The sequence below is a fragment of the Oncorhynchus nerka genome, linkage group LG25 (assembly GCF_034236695.1).
Source record: "Oncorhynchus nerka isolate Pitt River linkage group LG25, Oner_Uvic_2.0, whole genome shotgun sequence".
In the NCBI taxonomy this organism is placed as follows: Eukaryota; Metazoa; Chordata; class Actinopteri; order Salmoniformes; family Salmonidae; genus Oncorhynchus; species Oncorhynchus nerka.
Window position 1 is genome coordinate 54,508,418 of NC_088420.1, and position 21,136 is coordinate 54,529,553.

The following is a 21,136-nucleotide window of genomic DNA, read 5'->3' on the forward strand; positions in this document are numbered from 1 at the left end:
GCCCAAACAGTTTGAGCTTCTACTTTTGAAAATCCTTCCAAAAATAAGTCTCTCACTGTTGCCACTTGTTTATAGACCCCCTCAGCCCCCAGCTGTGCCCTGGACACCATATGTGAATTGATTTCCCCCCATCTATCTTCAGAGTTCATACTGTTAGGTGACCTAAACTGGGAAATGCTTAACACTCCCGCCGTCCTACAATCTAAGCTAGATGCCCTCAATCTCACCCAAATTATCAAGGAACCTACCAGGTACAACCCTAAATCCGTAAACATGGGTACCTTCATAGATATCATCCTGACCAACTTGCCCTCTAAATACACCTCTGCTGTCTTCAACCAGGATCTCAGCGATCACTGCCTCATTGCCTGTATCCGTAATGGGTCCGCGGTCAAATGACCACCCCTCATCACTGTCAAATGCTCCCTAAAACCCCTCAGCGAGCAGGCCTTTCTAATCGACCTGGCAAGGGTATCCTGGAAGGATATTGACCTCATCCCATCAGTAGATGATGTCTGGTTGTTCTTTAAAAGAGCCTTCCTCACCATCTTAAATAAGCATGCCCCATTAAAAAATGTAGAACTAAGAACAGATTTAGCCCTTGGTTCACTCCAGACTTGGCTGCCCTTGACCAGTATTAGAACATCCCGTGGCGTACTGAATTAGCATCGAACAGTATGCAACTTTTCAGGGAAGTCAGGAACCAATATACACAGTCAGTTAGGAAAGCTAAGGCTAGCTTTTTCAAACAGAAATGCATCCTTGCATCCTGTAGCACTAATTCCAGAAAGCTTTGGGACACTGTAAAGTCCATGGAGAATAAGAGCACCTCCTCCCAGCTGCCCACTCCACTGAGGCTAGGAAACACTGTCGCCACCGATAAATCTACAATAATTAGTTTTTACTAGCATTTAAGAGCAGTTGGAGGCCAAAGAAGGAGTGTTCTGGCCAACAGCTCTACACCCTCCGCAGCAACTTTCCCAAGCCCCCCCGACTTCTCCTTCACCCAAATCCAGATAGCTGATGTTCTGAAAAAAAATCTGGATCCCTGCAAATCAGCTGGGCTAGACAATCTGGACCCTCTCTTTCTAAAATGACCCGCCAAAACTGTTGCAACCCCTATTACTAGCCTGTTTAACCTCTCTTTCATATCGTCTGAGATCCCCAAAGATTGGAAAGCTGCCGCGGTCATCCCCCTCTTCAAAGGGAGAGACACTCTAGACCCAAACTGTTGTAGACCTATATCCATCCTGCCCTGCCTTTCTAAAATCTTTGAAAGCCAAGTTAACAAACAGATCACCGACCATTTCGAATCCCACCGTACCTTCTCCACTATGCAATCTGGTTTCCGAGCTGGTCATGGATGCACCTCAGCCACGCTCAAGGTCCTAAACGATATCATAGCCGCCATCGATAAAAGACAGTACTGTGCAGCCGTCTTCATCGACCTGGCCAAGGCTTTCGACTCTGTCAATCACCGCATTCTTATCGGCAGACTCAATAGCTTTGACTTCTCAAATGACTGCCTCGCCTGGTTCACCAACTACTTCTCAGATAGAGTTCAGTGTGTCAGATCGGAGGGCCTGTTGTCCAGACCTCTGGCAGTGCCACAGGGTTCAATTCTCGGGCCGACTTTTCTCTGTATATATCAATGATGTCGCTCTTGCTGCTGGAGATTCTCTGATCCACCTCTACACGGACGACACCATTCTGTATACATATACAGAAAATCACATTGTAGGATTTTTAATGAATTTATTTGCACATTTTGGTGGAAAATAAGGATTTGGTCACCTACAAACAAGTAAGATTTCTGTCTCTCACAGACCTGTAACTTCTTCTTTAAGGGGCTCCTCTGTCCTCCACTCGTTACCTGTATTAATGGCACATGTTTGAACTTGTTATCAGTATAAAATACACCTGTCCACAACCTCAAACAGTCACACTCCAAACTCCACTATGGCCAAGACCAAAGAGCTGTCAAAGGACACCAGAAACAAAATTGTAGACCTGCACCACACTGATTGAATCTGCAATAGGTAAAGAGCTTGGTTTGAAGAAATCAACTGTGGGAGCAATTATTAGGAAATGAAAGACATACAAGACCACTGATAATCTCCCTCGATCTGGGGCTCCACGCAAGATCTCACCCTGTGGGGTCAAAATGATCACAAGAACGGTGAGCAAAAATCCCAGAACCACACGGGGGGGGGGGACCTAGTGAATGCAGAGAGCTGGGACCAAAGTAACAAAGCCTACTATCAGTAACACACTACGCCGCCAGGGACTCAAATCCTGCAGTGCCAGACGTGTCCCCTAGAGAGCATTTGGATGATCCAGAAGAAGATTGGGAGAATGTCATATGGTCAGATGAAACCAAAATATAACTTTTTGGTAAAAACTCAACTCGTCGTGTTTGGAGGACAAAGAATGCTGAGTTGCATCCAAAGAACACCATACCTACTGTGAAGCATGGGGGTGGAAATATCATGCTTTGGGGCTGTTTTTCTGCAAAGGGACCAGGACGACTGATCCGTGTAAAGGAAAGAATGAATGGGGCCATGTATCGTCAGATTTTTGAGTGAAAACTCCTTCCATCAGCAAGGGCATTGAAGATGAAACGTGGCTGGGTCTTTCAGCATGACAATGATCCCAAACACACCGCCCGGGCAACGAAGGAGTGGCTTCGTAAGAAGCATTTCAAGGTCCTGGAGTGGCCTAGCCAGTCTCCAGATCTCAATGCCATAGAAAATCTTTGGAGGGAGTTGAAAGTCTGTGTTGCCCACCAACAGCCCCAAAACATCACTGCTTTAGAGGAGATCTGCATGGAGGAATGGGCCAAAATACCAGCAACAGTGTGTGAAAACCTTGTGAAGACTTAGAGAACGTTTGACCTCTGTCATTGCCAACAAAGGGTATATAACAAAGTATTGAGATAAACTTTTGTTATTGACCAAATACTTATTTTCCACCATAATTTGCAAAAAAAAATCATTAGAAATCCTACAATGTGATTTTCTGGATTTTTTTTCTCATTTTGTCTGTCATAGTTGAAGTGAACCTATGATGAAAATTACAGGCCTCTCTCATCTTTTTAAGTGGGAGAACTTGCACAATTGGTGGCTGACTAAATACTTTTTTATCCCACTCTATCACTTCAGTTTTAATGCTAAATTGTAATTATTTCGCCACTATTTATTGCCTTACCACCCTAATCTTACTACATCTTACTACATTTGCACAAACTGTACATAGATTTTTCTATTGTGTAATTGACTGTATGTTTGTTTATCCCATGTGTCTCTCTGTGGTGTTGTTTATGTTGCACTGCTTTGATTTATCTTGGCCAGGTCACAGTTGTAAACTAGAACTTGTTCTCAGCTGGCACATCACTTGTTAAGGGGTACTGTACACACACACGATTGCTCCTCCACAAACCTTTAATAAGGTCAGTTGTAGGATCTTCATTTGGTCTGTATTGTAGCAGCAAAATAATCCTGCAGCAACAGGATTTTAATCCATAATGTTGCTTGATTGGTGCTTAGGCTATTAGCACGTCAAAATGAGGTTGCATGAAAAGTGTAATACTGCTAATATAACCGTATGATACACTTTTAGAAATAATGATTTCCAACAGGGTTCTTCTGTTGTCCCCATGGGAGAACTCTTTTTGGTTCCATGGAGAACCATTTTTCATGTATAACCCTCTGTGGAAAGGGTTCCACATGGGACCCAAAAAGGTTTTACCTGCAACCAAAAAGGGTTCTTCAAAGGGTTCTCCTATGAGGACAACCAAAGAACCCTTTTAGGTTCGCAGGGTAAGTCTCGGCAACAAAATTTATCAAATTAAGATCCTATCTATACACAACTACATTTTGATCCAAGACTGGATCAAAAGCTCTAATTTTGTCCAGGAGGGGTCTTTATGTTTTGCTATGTGATGGTGGGAACAGGAGACATAATGCAGTCTCACAGACTAGTTGTTGCATTCCAAAATCATTCTCGGTCCGATTACTCACAGACATACAGCCTTTTGATAGCAACGACTCCACCATGTCTTGAGTTGTAGGAAATGTCAATCCCTCATGTTTTGGGTTGTGTGACATCTGTGTTTTGACGTGCAGAACACAGCACAGAGGCACGTCAAGTCCAAGGTACTTTGACAAGACGTTACACAAAGTCCGATGATCTGTATCACAACCAATAACAAAATGCTGGCTCTGAAATGGAAGGGAAAGACATCTTAAGAAGTGACAAAGCTGTTAAGACAGTCAGTGGTTCCAGAGTTCGAGATCCAAGTAAGAGACTGTGTTTTGTTTTATGATTATGCGTCCCTTGTTGCTAACGATGCTTGTCGCAGCTCTATTGGAGACTATATAAACTGAGAAAGCCTGTTAGAGTTGGTTGTTTAGAATTTGAGATCAAAGTTAAAGGCCATTCCCTGCTGCTGGTGATGGTTGCCTTGTCACAGGAGGAGTTGCACATTGAATCAGATATTCTGTGCTGTACCATGAACGATCAGCTCAGTAACCACTGATTCCATGTAAATAAACAACTAACTAACCATGATATCCTGTGGGTCATAACTGGGTAACTGAGTGACAGCAGCATCGAAGTCTTCACAGTGAATCCCTCCTGTGTGGATGTTCATGAACAGACACACTGCGAAAGAATGTTTGTGTTGGTACTACTTTTCACTTTTATTTTGTCGTTGTGTGCTCGGCGTGCTGCGATCGCTCCCTGACAGGTTGTCATTGTAAATGTATAATGGTGAAATAAATCAAATCAAATTGAAATGCTTACGTTGAGAGACTTGTTTGTAATGATAATGATGATGTGTTTCTAAAGAATGGTAGCATATTTCTCTCGTGATTTCCCATGGTGTCTTTCCCTCTGTGTCTCGCATAAGTAGCCTTCCGTTCCCAGACCTTGTTTTGATTGAAGTTACTGTAGAGGAGGAGGGATTTGTTTGGAGAGTCCCGTTTATTGTTTACCCAACTGTTATCCAGATGAATGTATTGCTTTCCTTAATGGCACGAGATAAATGCATGCATTTCTTTCAAATCTTTAATTCGGTCACCTTATTTCCCTCTGTTTATCCATGTCTCCATGTCGTACTGTTTGTTGGTCTAGCATAGAAAGGGCCATATGGGCAAAGTGTTGGACACTCAGATGTATTTGCTCTTAACAAACCTTAAACTTACATTGTATTGTTTCAAAAATAAACGTTGATTTGATTAAATGAATCCGCTCTGTTTATTTCAGACTAAAACTCCAGGTGTGGGTTTTGTGAAGATCCACGCTCCATGGCATGTGCTCTGTCGAGAGGCAGAGTTTATGAAGCTCAAGATGCCCACGAAAAAAGTACGTCAACTGTTGAATGACATGTAAAGGTTACAGGCTGTCAAGTCCTTGCTTCCTCCGTCCTTGTTTTTCTCCTTTGGACCTCTTCCTCCAATGAGCTTTGAGAGGGAGACGAGGAATCAGAGGAAACGAGGACGGAGGAAGCAAGGCTTTGACAACTAGTAACCTTTTCAGACACAGACTTCCTGCTAGGCATTGTTATCACCGATGATCCGTTCTATAGTGCCCTGGTTAAACTCCTGGTGGATTTCTTCTAGGTATATGAAGTGAAGCAGTGCAGTGGTGTTGGGGCGAAGATCAACACATTGGTAAACAAAGCCACTGAACCACTTCACCCCAACGTGGACGAGAACAGGGGACAACACGTTAAGCATCTCTCCTACGCGTTTTCCAGGGAAAAACAACACTTGTGAGTTTACACTGTATGTCTTATGGTGATATGCAATGTACAAGGCTGTGTAGACTGTGTTCATGTACGGTAACATATGGACCTCAATTCCTGCTCCAATCCATCTTGGTTTCAAGGACATTTAATGCACTTTTAATGTGTACGTGTATTGGCATATGGTATGGCATGTGGTGGCATATGCCTGTTGCCACACATCGAAGGACAGGCAAGAGAAACAGCTAAAGGCTTGTATATGTCAGTATATAAGTATTACGATTATATATACAAGATTGTTCTCTAAAGCCCCAATTGCCACTCCTATCCATCTGTGTTTAATGAGCATTTCATCAACTTCCTCAAATGGACCGATGTAGCAGCATATGGTATAACATGTGGCATACCTATTGCCACACACTGAAGGCCGAACAGAAAAATAGCTAAAGGCCTGAAGGTTTGAGGGCTTGTACAACGAGAGACTATCAATATTAACTGTGACACAGTTTAGGAAGAGCAAAAAAAAAAAAAAAGGCTAGTTATAAATAGTAGCCTAGCAGTTAGGAGCGTTGGGTCAGTAACCGAATGGTTGCTAGGTTGAATCCCAGAGCTGACTAGGGGGAAAATCTGTTGATGTGGTCTTGAGCAAGGCACTTCACCCTAATTGCTCCTGTAAATCGCTCTGGATATGAGTGTCTGCCAAATGACAATAAATGTAAAGATAGGGTATGGTAAACAATTTCCTGAAAAGATGGAGTTACTCTACTGAGAGCTGAAATTGAACCCATTATTCTGTAACTCTTCCAGGAAAGAATTACCAGGAAGGACAGACATACCAGCTCACACATGATCTAGCCCAGAAGCAGAAGTCAAATAAACATGATGTTGATGTTTTGTTTAATGTAAAAAAAAAAAAAAAGTTAAAAAAAAAAAGGTCTTGTCAGCTTTTTCTCTTACTCAAACAACACACAACAGTATTTGTCTAAGGGCATAAGCTATAAACAGGGTTATTTCTGCCTGCGTTTGTTGTTGATTTGTTTTGTCTAGAGATTGGTTGGGAGTCTATCTCGAGCTGCTGGCCTAATGCTGGAGTCTATGCTATTCCATCCATGCTCTCTGTTCATCTGGTGTAGCTGTACCTGTGCTAACCAAAACAATCTCCCATGTGTTATCTATTACAGGTCTGCAAGACCTTTAAAGACCTTTAGGCCCTCTAGTCCCTGGATGGGCAAGCCTGGTCCCAGATCTGTTGCTGCGGTCTTGCCAACTCCACGTCGCGTGACAATAGCCATGGGAGTTGGCAAGACAGTAGGAAGAGATCTGGGACCAGGCTTTGTCCGGGGTGCCTAACCACTGACATCCTCTCTATAATTGGTTTCATTCCACGTCTGTGTGTAAAGCACTTCTGGGAAGGTCTTTATTGTGTGCTGGTACAACAGTAGGAAAGAGTGTCTCTCTTTATAATGTGGGTATATGACTTCAAAGACCAACTGCCTGTATGTCCCCAAGTTAACACAACGGTCTCTGTGCGTTTTCTGTAACAGGTTTGATTTATCAGACAGAGACTCCTTCTTTGACAGTAAAACAAGAGCTTCAATAGTAAGTGTTTCTTCATTGTGTCGGCCAAATCCTCCATTATAGACTGCCGTCATTATGACCGTTGGTTAGATGTTCTCAGTATATTGGAAAAGTAATAGGAATGGGCTGTTCTGTATTCACTTATTCTTCACTTCTTATCTTATCAGGTTTTTGAAGTATTGAAACGTACAAAATGCACAAAGGCTAAGTATAGTATGGGTAAGTCATAACAGTCTGCCTTGTTTTTATATACCCGTCGTCTAGGAGGGGTTCTCCCGTCACTGGTTAGTTGGAGTGTTATATCTGTGCTTATGTAGTACATATGTATCATGCACAAGAATGCAGTAAGTATGCAGAATGTAGACAATAGTCTGTTCCTTGCGTGTGTGTGTGTGTGTTTTATAACCTATATGCCTGAACAAAATGCTGATTCTCAAATGGTCCTTTAGACTGAAATGGTACCTCTGAGTTGTCACTAGTACCCGATGTGCAACCCCTTTTAAGGGCATTTGTTCATGTACTTGGATATGCCAAAAGCAGTGACTAAAGATCAACAGAATGACCTGCTATTTCATTTGGATTTGAAACGGGTTTTTTTCTCTGCCTGTAGGGATCACCAGCCTGCTAGGTAGTGGAGTCTACACAGCTGCCTATCCGCTACATGATGTGAGTACTCACTGCAATCAGCATGTGTGTTTACAATAAAACTAGATTGTACAATTTGTATCTGAAATGTGTCTTTTTGCAGTATTATGTTATTCCCAACCACCTGGACATCACATGTGTTGCTGTTTTAATGACTTTTGAGACATCAGCAGTCAATTCAACTCTTGAGTGCTGACTATACGATACATTTAACTTCCAACTTGACTGTCTATGGATATGATTCTTAATATTTTAATCGTGTTGTTGAGTCCAGTCAAATAGGTAATGCGTTACAGGCCTAGGCTTGCAGTAAATTGAGGTACAGTGGAGTCCAACATTATTGACACCCTTGATAAAGATGAGCAAAAATGACTGTATAAAATAAATTATTCAAATACTGAGCAATATTGTACGAAAAAATTATACTAATACAATTCCTCAGAGATATATATTTTGTTTAATACGTTTTTTAAAGTTTTTTTTATTTTTTTATCTCAAAATGCTAACGGTCAAACTTATTGACACCCCTAAAGATTCTTATAAATAAAGTAGTCAAAATGTTGAATTTGGTCCCATATTCCTAGCATGCAATGACTACAGCTTGTGACTCTACAAACTTGTTGAATGCATTTGCAGTTCTTTTTCGTTGAGTCAGATTATTTTGTGCCCAATAGAAATTAATGGTTAATAATGTATTGTGTCATTTTGGAGTCACTTTTATTATAAAGAAGAATATAATATGTTTTTAAACACTTCACATTAATGTGGATGCTACCATGATTACCGCTAATCCTGAATGAATCGTGAATAATGGTGAGTGAGAAAGGGTCAAAGATCCCCAAGAAATGCTAACCTCTCACTATTACCAATAGAAAGGGAGGTTAGCATGTCTTGGGGGTGTGATCTTTGACCTTTGACCTTCTTTGACCTTTAACTTTCTAATCTGAAACACAACAAAAACGGATGAACTGCAAATGCGTCCAACAAGTTTGTAGAGTCATTGCATACTGGGAATATGGGACCAAATACTACACGTTTGACTACTTTATGTATAAGAATCTTTAGGGGTGTCAATTTTGACCACTACCTTTTTGAGATACACAATTATTACTTGTTAAATCAAATCTCTTTCTCTGAGAAATTGTATTAGTATAAAATAATATAATTTCCCCTTTTTTGGGGGGGAGCAAACAATATAGCTCAGTATTTTGAATGATTTGCTCATCTTCATCAAGATGTCAGTGACCCTAATCTGGACGAATCCCAAGACAGAGACATAACTCTGTTTCATTTGTCGTGCAGGGAGATGTGGATGGTGAAAACGTGGAGCCCAATGATAGGAAGGTGAGTGACATAAACATGACCACACTGAACGAATACATTTTATTTTAGGAGACACTGATGTTATTAATATACCACACTGCAGCTGTGTTTCTGCTGCTGCGACAATCGATTGGAGTACAGCTGTGTGTGTTTGTGAAAACCTAAAAGCACCAACATGTTTTTTTCTTAAGCGCCAACAGGGTCTTTAATTATTTATTTTTTATCCCAAATTGGTCGTGATTGTAAAAGAGACACTTTGGTTACATAAATGATTGGTTTTAATCCCCCTAAAAATAAGCACATATTTGAAAATGTTCATACATTTATAGTCGAATTTGATATTTAAAAAATATAACTTTTTGTATGTTTTTAAAAATGTTTTTAACAGTTGTTTTGACCAATTTCATCTATAGCAACTTGCCATGAACATGTTTCTGTTTCAGTATTGATTCTGTGATACTCAGAATCTGAGAAATTGGCAATTGAGCTGACGTACCGGTACAACCTAAGATGGGCCCCAATATGAGCGTGATAAGCGATGTACAGTAGGTGCCAGTGCCATCAGACTCTAACTTTGCAACTCTATGGGCTCCAATTGCATCTGAAATATGAAACGCTCAGCTTAGCATAACAACATTGACTGGAATATAAATATGTATAGTGGATTTGGAACAGAGTCCAGCACAGATAAAATATATAAACGTTTTTTTTTTTAAATAGTATTTGAACCCAGTTTTAGTTTAGAGCAGACTCAAAGGTTTGTTTGGCTTTCCAACAGACATTCCTGTTCTTCAGCTCCTTCATATTTTTTGGTCCTCTGTTCTTTAATGGGCTACGTCCTTGAGTTTACACCTCAGATGTCGTATGGAATTGAGGTCTGGACCGTGCTTTGAGGTCTGGAAATGGGCTAGTCAAGAAGAGTGCTTTGTCTTTACCAATCTGGTAAAGGGCATTTATGATGCCCTAAAACATAAGAAAGCAAAAGGGCATAATTCTGCCTATAAATGAGTTAAAACAACATGAAAAGTAGGAAATATCCAGCATCTTCATAGCTGTTTAACTAGGCTGCTGTGTGTGTTAATGGTGGTGTGGTGCTGTATGGGCCATCTGTTGAGTGCTAAAAGGAGGATCCTTGGCATCCCCATCATTGAAAAAGAGAATAACGACATGTAATTGAGGAATTCTCTCTGAATGCAGACGTCTCAAAGTCTCTTATCTTCCTCCCCCTGGGAACGATTACAATAAGCTCAGCTTGGCAACAGAGGGAATCTACATAGCTCCTAGTGTGTGCGTGTGTGCGTGCATGTGTGTGTGTGTGCGTGCATGTGTGTGTGTGTGCTGCCACATCCTCAGCCAGATGCCTTTTCATGTTTCATCACTTATCACCACCACCATCTGTCCCATCCCCACGATAACCAGAAATGTGTCTAACTATCCAACTGTTTACACTCATATAGCTAGCATAATCACGCTGATAAATAGTGCAAGCATAATATAGTTCACAAAGGATAAGTGTCTCTCAGAAAGGAGAGGAGGAAGAGGGGGGGAGGAGGAGGGTCGTTTTGAGTGGTGACAAAACAAGAGAAGAAGCTGCCTGTCTGTAGCCTGTTGATTAACTAGGCTTTGTGGAGAGAAAAGTCTAGTGTGTTATGTTGATATGGCCTCTGCAGTATTTCAGTAGGATGGTTGTGGTGGAAACCCTGCCTGTTAAGGGTGGAGAGACAGAGAGACCCTGCCTGTAGAGGGGAGAAAGGGAGAGCGAAAGAACGGCCTCATCACCCTCTTGTGACACTGGCAGGACATCAGGAGGGGACAATTCCAACACTCTGAGCCTACACTGGCCCAGCCAACCTCAGCATGTTGTACCCGAGGCAGAGGAGACGAGAGGAGCAAGGGGAGGAAAACAAAGCCCTGGCACCAAGCGTGCGTCACCACACTTCTCTGTCCACATCAGAGAACTGTCAACATCTGAGCACTAGCCTCTGACAGAGCTCCAGAGTTCCTCTGTGGAGATGGGAGGACTCCACCAATCAGCATTTAATGTGTGGACTGATGGAAGCCTCTCTCTCTCTCTCTCCCTTTCTCAATTGTACTCACTCTCTCTCTCCTTAATTCAATCTCTTCTCCCTCCCTTTCTCTCTACCTCCTAAAATTTTACACTGGTTTCTGGTACAGTGGCACTTGACCCAGCAAGAAAATGACGCATCACTGAGAGAGAGAGAGAGAGAGAGAGAGAGAGAGAGAGAGAGAGATAGAGAGAGAGAGACCCTGAGGCTACTCATTGTTTTCTTCATTAGTTGGATTATCTCTACATGTATTGTCTGAATGTGGTATAAATATGATATGATGGCTTGGTTTCAGAGTACCTTGCCTCACCCATAGTGACACTGAGGTGTTGGGGACGGGAGTGTTAGAAGGAATGTTTGTGTGTTCTGAGACTTGAAAACTGGGTCGCACGCACACAGATCACTTACTGATGTCTGCATGGCTGTGAGATCCACTATGTGACCCGCCCAGGCACAACCCGATACCAGGGGGCCTCGTCCATGAGGGAATATACACTTTGAGATTCTTCAAATAGCCACCTTTCGCCTTGATGACAGCTTTGCACACTCTTGGCGTTCTCTCAACCAGCTTCACGAGGCAGTCACCTGGAATGCATTTCAATTAACAGGTGTGCCTTGTTAAAAGTTAATTTTATTTATTTATTTCCTTCTTAATGCGTTTGAGCCAATCAGTTGTGTTGTGACAAGGTAGGGGTGGCCATACAGGTGCTATGATGAAACTGGCTCTCGTGAGGACCGCCACAGGAATGGAAGACCCAGAGTTACCTCTGCTGCAGAGGACAAGTTCATTAGAGTTACCAGCCTCAGAAATTGCAGCTGAAATAAATGCTTCACAGAGTTCAAGTAACAGACACATTTCAACATCAACTGCTCAGAGGAGACTGTGTGAATCAGACCTTCATGGTTGAATTGCTGCAAAGAAACCACTACTAAAGGACACCAATAAGGAGAAGAGACTTGCTTGGGCCAAGAAACATGAGCAATGTACATTAAAACGGTGGAAATTTGTCCTTTGGTCTGGAGTCCAAATTGGAGATTTTGGTTCCAGCAGTCGTGTCTTTGTGAGATGCGGTGTGGGTGAACGGATGATCTCCGCATGTGTATTTCCCAACGTAAAGCATGTGGGGGCACTTTGCTGGTGACACTGTGTGTGATTAATTTAGAATTCAAGACACACTTAACCAGCATGGCTACCACAGCATTCTGCAGCGATACGCCATACCATCTGGTTTGGGCTTAGTGGGACTATCATTTGTTTTTCAAAAAGACAATGACCCAACACACCTCCAGGCTGTTTAAGGGATATTTTACCAAGAAGAAGAGTGATGGAGTGCTGCATCAGATGACATGGCCTCCACAATCCCCCGACGTCAACCAAATTGAGATGGTTTGGGATGAGTCGGACTGCAGAGTGAAGGAAAAGCAGCCAACAAGTGTTCAGCATATGTGGGAACTACTTCAAGACTGTTGGAAAAGCATTCCAGGTGAAGCTGTTTGAAAGAATGCCAAGAGTGTGCAAAGCTGTCATCAAAGCAAAGGGTGGCTATTTAAAATAATCAAATATAAAATCTATTTTGATTTGTTGTAACACTTTTTTGGTGAGGCGGGGGGCTGAGAAAGAGCGAAACAGAGGAGGTCTTCGGGGGACAGCATGTCTTCTTTACTCTAAAGACAGCCTCTCAGATTTACTTCAAGAGAACCATTATTTTTGGGGGTTGATAAAATGATCAAGGATACATAAGAGGCTAGACGAGATTATGAATTAGACGAAGATGAATGAGACGTGACGGAGTCAAAAATAAATCAGTCTCTCAGTAGTAGATAAGGACATTGTTGCGCTACGATGTTCAGCTTCACAGTTCTACTCTAGCGCTTGACAAAAGCAGTCCCTCAGCGAAACACTAGCATGAAGGGTGTTGATCAGAGACACAGTGGTGTCATGGAGAGGAGAGGGAGGACTGTAAACATACAGTAACTGTGGTTGATGGAAGGAACACACAGCCTGTGTCCCCAACCCCCCAATACTGTAGACTGTGTTCCAACTCCACCAGTCACAACGTTCCCTACTCCCAGTCTCTCCACCCTGTTCCTCACCACCTCACCCCTCCCCCTCTCTGCCTCGCCTACTCCTTGAGCCCTCCCAACTCCCACCTCCCCCTTAACAACCTCACTCGTCTGTACTTTACCACGGTAGCACTGTCTCTCTATTCGTCCCCCCTGTCATCTGTTGTCAGTTGAAGGAAGAAAAAGGAGCTGGCTTCAAACGCCTTTCATTCTCTCGCACCATCTCTCACCCGTTGGCCTGCGGGTCTCTAACTGCAGCTCATGTTACCCCTCTGAAGTCAAAAGACCCATTCACAGTTATCACACACTCTCTCCAGCAATCATGCTTAGAGCTGAGATGGATATACTTGTCAGTGAGAGTCATAGGGAAGATGGGTCCAATGCTGAAAGATTGAAGTGAATGCATGTTGGTTTGAAAGCAATATCTCTGACGGGGGACTAACAGCCAAAACATTTCCTCTACACTTGTTTGCCTCTTGAATGAAGAGATCAAGACTTTTAAACTCTCTTTTGAGTGTGGACCCTCTAATGCATGTGATGGTTTCAAAGTAATCCATTGCGATGTTCTTTGTTTCAGCTCTTGTATGAGGAGTGGGCGAGTTACAGTGTCTTTTACAAATACCAGCCTATCGGGCTAGTGAGGTGAGTTAAAATTTCAGATTCTGAACTGGATCTTGAAAGCTTAGATTGCTCTGTTCTTCCTCAATCTCTGTCTGGTTAATGTCTGTTCAGATCGAAACGTCACAATATGTTTTAATCTACATGTAAAAAATATATAAAAAATCGGAATGGAAGAAAGTGTTGGACCTTACTTTCTAATGCAGCGTGTTGTTCATCATGCAGGAAGACCTTTATACGTGTTCTATTCTACAGGAAGTACTTTGGGGAGAAGATAGGGCTGTACTTTGCTTGGCTGGGGCTGTACACCCAGATGCTCATCCCTGCTTCTCTAGTGGGAGTCATCGTGTTCCTGTACGGCTGTGCCACTGTAGACAACAACATTCCCAGGTTAGCAACATAAGGCCCCATACACAGCTTGTCAGAAAACCAAGGAAATAGTCATCGGTTCTAGCCGACAGAATCATAGGGAATGTCTACGTGAGGTTACTATACACACAATTCATTCACTGTGTGCAAGGGGCCGAGAACCATTGAAACCAAATGGAAAGCCCATAAAGTGTCCTCCGGAGACGTAGCTCAAGTTGAGGTATGACCTCACGTCCTAATCAGACATCCAATTGAATCGCTTCAAATATTGTGACAGACAGACAGCTTTAGGCCGTAGAGTGGTAAACACTGGGATGGTGACACACAGTAGAGAGGAACTGTGCCACGGTAACTGACAAGTGCTCAACTTGAAGCCGTGGCCAAAGATAGAACAAACAGACATGTAAACGATTTTGTATTCAATCATCTTCACTTCCTGCTAGCATAAATAATGCAGTTTAATAAAGCATTGACAAGATAGACCAGGTCACTTCCTACTGCCTTAAGCTTAGTCTTGTTTTGGCAGTCCAGAACAATAAAAAGGAAACAAGGAAACGTGTTCCTCCGGAGACCGAAGGGGTGATTTCTAACGACCAACATCTGGTTGATGTTAGAATAGACGACAAGGCGAGCTGAGGCTTCACCCCTGGCTAACGTCTCTCGTCTCAGTCAGGATAGTTCGACACTGCTCTCTGTGTCTCAATTCTCTGCCACTGGAGTTCACAGGAACTGAACATACTTAGACTTAGCCTCGAGCTCCAGCGTTCTACTGTGTTGAGAGCCTGGCTCGTGAGACTAGAGCTAACTAAACTACACAATCCAGATCCCTGACATTATTGTGTAAATATTTTCATCAATAGTCGCTTCAGCGAACTTTGAGCAGGTGTACATTCACCACATTTACGATGATTTATTCAATACTCACTATAATATTATAATACTGTATATTAGATCTATAGAAGTCAAAAGTCCCTATAGCTTGCAGTGGTTCTCCTAGGATTTCTTTCAGCGGTGGTGGACAAGGTAACGAGGGAGGGGGATTGGATGTTGTAGAGCGACACTTCTGGTGATATTGTTTTAAAGACATTCTACTCCAAAATGCACGAAAATGGAATTACTATATGTTGACACCATCTGAAATATAACTACCGCGTGCCACTGCACTGTGCTCTGTTTGTTACAAATATATGATGTAACTTGTCACTGATCTTAAAGGGATAACGCAAGAGATAATGTTAAATATAATCTTAAAGGGATAATGCAAGATTTTGGCAATTGAGCTATTTTATTACTTTACCCAGAGGCATATGAACTCATGGAGACCATTTGTATGTCTCTGTGTGCGGTTTGAGGATGTTCAAGGTAGTTTTCGAGGACCATCGCTAACTAAAGTTAGCGCAATGACTGGAAGTCAACAGGAACAGCTAATAGCTGTCATTGTGCTAATTAGCAATTGCACTAATGCTAGTTAGCTACTTCCTTTGAACTGCGTGTAGAGACATAAACGGTGTCCATGAGTATCCATTCTGCCAAAATCTCGCACTATTCATTTCAAAGAGCATCTCTGCAGAAATAAAGTATATATATGTAAAAAATACGAATACATATTTTTGGGGGAGTGGCGGCAACGATTTAGCAGTGACGGGCCACAGCTGCTAAAGGAATATAGGGGAAACACTGGCTTGACAGGCTGGCCTAATAACACTGGTGGTAGTGAGATGAAGAGGGCTGACTGTTTGTCTACCCCCCTCCCTCTACACCTCCTTCCTACCATCTTCCCTCTTTACAGCATGGAGATCTGCCACCCCAGGAACAACATCACCATGTGCCCGCTGTGTGACAGAGCCTGTAACTACTGGAAACTGAAGGAAGCCTGCGGGACGGCCCGGGCCAGCCACCTCTTTGACAACCCTGCCACCGTCTTCTTCTCCATCTTCATGGCCCTCTGGGGTAAGAGGCTGAGGCTCATCCACACCACATAACAGAACAGCACAACTTGATTTCTGTCTGTAGGATTGTAGGACACTGTCTGTGTCTGTAGGATTTATTTAACAGGGACAAATACTCAATAATCAACCACTCGGACAGTACTGTGAAGCCCAGCGATAGACTAGCATCCTGTCCATGGGGTGGACTTGTACATCAAGCTGCCGCACACTACAAAAACAGGAAATAGGCTATTGCCCAATGGGCCGTTCTTGCCTGGACAAGATGATACTAAAATGTAACAGTTCCGGACTTAGCTAGACAGTTCATTTTTATCCGAAGTGCACATTTTTTTTTTTTTATAAAATGATATAGGCCACTTAGCAGATGTGTTTATCCAAAGTGTTCAAACATGGAGATAGTTGTGTGCTTAGAGGGCACAGTTAGACAGACTATTTCCTCTGTACAGCTTCCCACCTGCGACTGACAGTACAGTGCATATGTCTTTAGTGTGTGTATGTGATCCCTGCAGGAAATGAACCTACGGCCTTGGCGTCGGTAGCGACTGAGCCACACAGGACCCCTCGAAACAATAGGACAAACTCCTTTTTCTCAGCTCCATCTATTTTCTTCTTCCAGATGTTTAGTCTCCCGGGTTGTCTTCTTTCTTTCTTTCTTCCGTTCATTTCTGACCATCTGCATCCACTATTCTCTCTTTCCTCTATGGCTGTCCAAGCAACACTAAGCCCTGTAGACTAGACTGTACAGTGTCTTACTGGAGTGAATTAAACCACATTCACTTTAAAAAACGGACTCTTTGGTGATGCATTCCTGTGCTCTGTTCAGTGTCACAGTAACGATGGGCCTGTGTGGCCTGAGACTGAAGGGAGGAAGCAATAGACTGGAGCACTGAATGAGGGCACAGGTACAGCCCTGGGATTTATTTGTGTGTGTTATTTTCACTACTGGGCGTTATCATCTGGCGTTGATGTGACAGGCGTGGATGAAGCTTTGTAGGATACAGCGTAGTACACGGTTCAAGTAGTACAGTATGTTGTGTCTCGTTGTTGTTCAACTAGGGAAAGAGTGATGCAACTGGGGTCCCTCGCTGTTGGAAGTAGGACGTAGGGCATTACCGATCTACTAGGATTAAAGGTGCCATTATGAAGGGCGTTTCAGGCCAACTGAAGTCAAATAAATGATGCATATTTTTTTATTATTGTCTGTATGCCCTCCCTGCCTCTGTTGTCAGAGTCAATATTGTGAGCACAAAATGATGTTTTGGTTATCCACAAATGTACATACCAGCATCCCTAATGTAGTCAGATACCTGTACACATTGTCATCCTCCACATAGGGGTTCTTTTTCATTCAGTCGCTCAACGTCAAGACTATGGGAAACAGTATTTTAATTTTAATTGTACCTTTATTTTACTAGGCAAGTCAGTTAAGAACAAATTCTTATTTTTCAATGACGGCCTAGGAAAAGTGGGTTAACTGCCTGTTCAGGGGCAGAACGACAGATTTGTACCTTGTCAGCTCGGGGATTCGAACTTGCAACCTTTCGGTTACTAGTCCAACGCTCTAACCACTAGGCTACCCTGACCTCTCGCTCATCCAGGCTCCTTCATCCCGGGTCACTCATCCAGTCTCGGCGTATCCACTCTTGCCAAGACGCTTTCGTGGATGACCATTATACGGAGGAAATGTAGAACATGCTATCGCCCCAGGTGCCTGTCTGCATATAGACTGCCACCGCCCTTGCTGTTCCACTGGACTAGAAAATACCTACCTTCAATCCATGTCATCTCCACACTGAGTTTCACACGTTTAGCCCCTCATCCCACGCACGTGGCAATTGATCATTTTGCTCATTATACATGTAATAATTGATCACTGCAATCTTAATTTTAGCACCTTTTATTATGCCGCACTAATTATCCTTCTAGTCTGGCTGAGGAGCCATAATTGGACTGCCAGAGTCACTGATAATAACTAATATAAATATACCATTTAACAGACACTTTCATCCAAAGCATCGTACAGTCGTGCGTTTTATGTACGGCTGGCGCCAGGAATTGAACCCATAACCCTGACAGCGCAAGCAGCACGTTCCACCAACTGAGCCACGCAGGACACCCGTCCACGTAACTTTCTGCATAATCAGCCCAATGTTGAATAAAACTGCTGAATAAAACACTTTGAGGAGATTGAATGGCTTTAGATTTGCATCAAACTGTACCATCGGGGATTTGAAAAAACATCAAAACGGCAGCCGCATCACCTTGTTGGTGCTTACAGCTGGGGGATGAGGCTTTGGACGTGTCACTCTTCTCAAAGTTCATAGACAGCACTCTAGATGGAGGGACTGACACTCTTGTTGATATTGTGGATCATGTTCTTCCTGCGTTCAAAGGGGCTCTTAGCGTTAACTCTTAACCGCGTCGTGTTTCTGCAGCTGCCATGTTCATGGAGCACTGGAAGAGAAGACAGATGCGTCTCAACTACGAATGGGATCTGACCGGCTTCGAGGAGGAGGAGGTGAGTGCTCTCCTGTCGGTGTCTTGCATTTCACTGCTATTTGTTTGTAAATGGGAGCGCCATATTGTAGACTGACCAAATAACGCCGCGAGTTGTTGTTTGTTTCAAAATACTGCTCTTACTTCCCAGGAATATTTTCTCCACAAATAGTTCATTAATTCATAATTCCATCACGAGCCATGGAAAACTGAATAGAAGAGAAAATGTGGCATAACTACATTTCAGTTGTCTTGTCAATGTTGTTTTATTTGGAGACAGTAATATTAACTGTCACAATAGACTATGACAAAATTCTTTTTTTTTCTTCAAGTCCATTTTTCAAAAAGATTTCAAGGTTGAGAGATTTTTGTAACTCTCTTGTCCTCCTCTTTCCCCCGTGGGTACCTACAGGAAGAGCTGAAGGTTTGGAACATTTCATTTTACACAAATATCCTTTTCCCCCTCGGTCACCATCTGGCTTTGCTACCCCCCACACTGGCTCTTCTTCTTCAGACTGTCCATGGACACCTTCACGCCCTCCTAAAGTACCCACAAACTACCACGACCCATTGAACCACTACTCCTTCTCTGAATGCCATCTAGGGTTACAAAATTCTGCAAACTTCCAACTGGGGCTTGCTGTGTATAATACCTTGGAATTTTACAACCCTAATGGACACTGCTTCTGGACTGCTTTACAGCACCTGAAACATCCTGTCTCCTTGGACTCGGATGCCAGGTCCAGCTCACCAGCCCACAATCTCCTGGCCTGGCCAGTCCTCTCTCTGTCTCTCTCTGTCTCCCCTGACCTGTCCCCTCTGCAAAGATCCATCCTGCTCCAGACCAGCAGAAACTGCAGCCTTGTCTTTGTGATAATGTCCTACCCATCTCAGTAGAAATAGGTAGAACCTGACTTGGTACCAGCAACTGCAGACAACTGTAGTCTTTGAAAATATTCAACCTACTTTATACTGTAGATCTTGACTTGACTGTATAACCTCACCTCGACGCCGGGTTTGTTGACCCAGTTGGACGGACAGTGACATCCTTAACGGCTGTATTAAATTCTGCACCTGATGGGAGGATTCTATGTATCCCAGTCAGTCCTCATACAGTGTTAAGTGCTTCTGCCTCTATTACATCCTTAGGACCACCCGAGAGCTGAGTACGAGCTCTGCGTTATGCAGAAGTCCCTGAAGAAAGAACACAAGACGCAGAAGGTACTGATTGCTTATTCCTGGGTTTTTGCTGTCATCCAACTTCTTCTGAGAATTGATTTGCAGTCTCTTCTTGACTCCTGATGTTTGGAAAAGTGTTTGCCTCTTACATAATGATTCAATCCTCTCCTGTGGTGGATTGACGTGACACTCGTACCACACAGGTCTTAAAAGACTACAGTGAGATTGTATGTCTTATAACAGTCTTTACGCCTTTACTTGACTAGCGTGTGTTTTGTCTTGTCTTCTTTTACCTCTTTGTCTTGTGGTTTGTTGTGTTTGTGTCCTCTGACTGTATGAAGCCTACAGAGATAGCAGAAGAACCAACAAACAAATGGAAGCAAACGGTTCAATCTGCCATGGCTGGGCTTAAACTGGTACTTTTAGTGTCCTCGCCTCCTCCTCCTGGCCTATTTCAATGAATAGAGAGAAACTGCTCTTTTGTCTGTAAAGCATGTTGCACATTTTCACAACAATTCCCAGTACAAAGTACAAATAGAGTATAAGGGTTACAGTAAGATGTGACTTGACATCTCTGTCCATTTGACCTAAACAGCCCCCTCACTAAGACCCCCCCCCCACACACACACACACACATACACTCTCTCTCTCTCACTCTCACTCTCACACTCACACTCACACTCTCTCACACACACACACACAACACACACACACACATTCACTCTCACACTCACACTCTCTCACACACACACACACACAACACACACACACACACAAATGACCATGTACACACACACACATGCACATACGCACACTGTCACCGTCTGTCAGAACCAGTGCACTTCTTTCTTGACTTTTTTGTTCTTTTATTTGTTGTTCTATTCTGTGTAACTTGAATCTGAATTCTCCATGGCGATAGTGCCTGGATCGCCATAGTGACAGTGCCTGGTGCTTGGTGCATGTTGAAAATGTCCTGGTAATGAGATGGAGACTGTATGGTTTGTTTTCTTGTACTTCCATGGACAGCATGTTAGCCTGTTCTGTTCCAAAATGGCTGCTGGAAGGTGCTGACCCCTTCATTGACTTGGCTCCGTTGAAAATGC

The 21,136-nt window shown here is 43.0% G+C and overlaps 1 protein-coding gene across 4 annotated transcripts in view; it reads left to right on the top strand.

Moving 5' to 3' along the window:
- Positions 1-21,136, top strand: part of LOC115109684 (anoctamin-1-like) — a 64,446-nt gene that overhangs the window by 18,598 nt on the left and 24,712 nt on the right. For 2 of the 4 annotated variants that reach the window (XM_065009876.1, XM_029634899.2), the window contains 12 exons: positions 5,266-5,364; positions 5,622-5,773; positions 7,291-7,345; positions 7,492-7,543; positions 7,935-7,990; positions 9,272-9,313; positions 14,000-14,064; positions 14,296-14,430; positions 16,199-16,359; positions 18,794-18,876; positions 20,004-20,075; positions 20,375-20,449. In XM_065009876.1, coding sequence (XP_064865948.1) covers positions 5,266-5,364; positions 5,622-5,773; positions 7,291-7,345; positions 7,492-7,543; positions 7,935-7,990; positions 9,272-9,313; positions 14,000-14,064; positions 14,296-14,430; positions 16,199-16,359; positions 18,794-18,876; positions 20,004-20,075; positions 20,375-20,449 — 1,047 coding nt within the window. The remainder of the gene's footprint in view (positions 1-5,265; positions 5,365-5,621; positions 5,774-7,290; positions 7,346-7,491; positions 7,544-7,934; positions 7,991-9,271; positions 9,314-13,999; positions 14,065-14,295; positions 14,431-16,198; positions 16,360-18,793; positions 18,877-20,003; positions 20,076-20,374; positions 20,450-21,136) is intronic. The other 2 variants (XM_029634903.2, XM_029634902.2) reach the window with 1 other exon arrangement.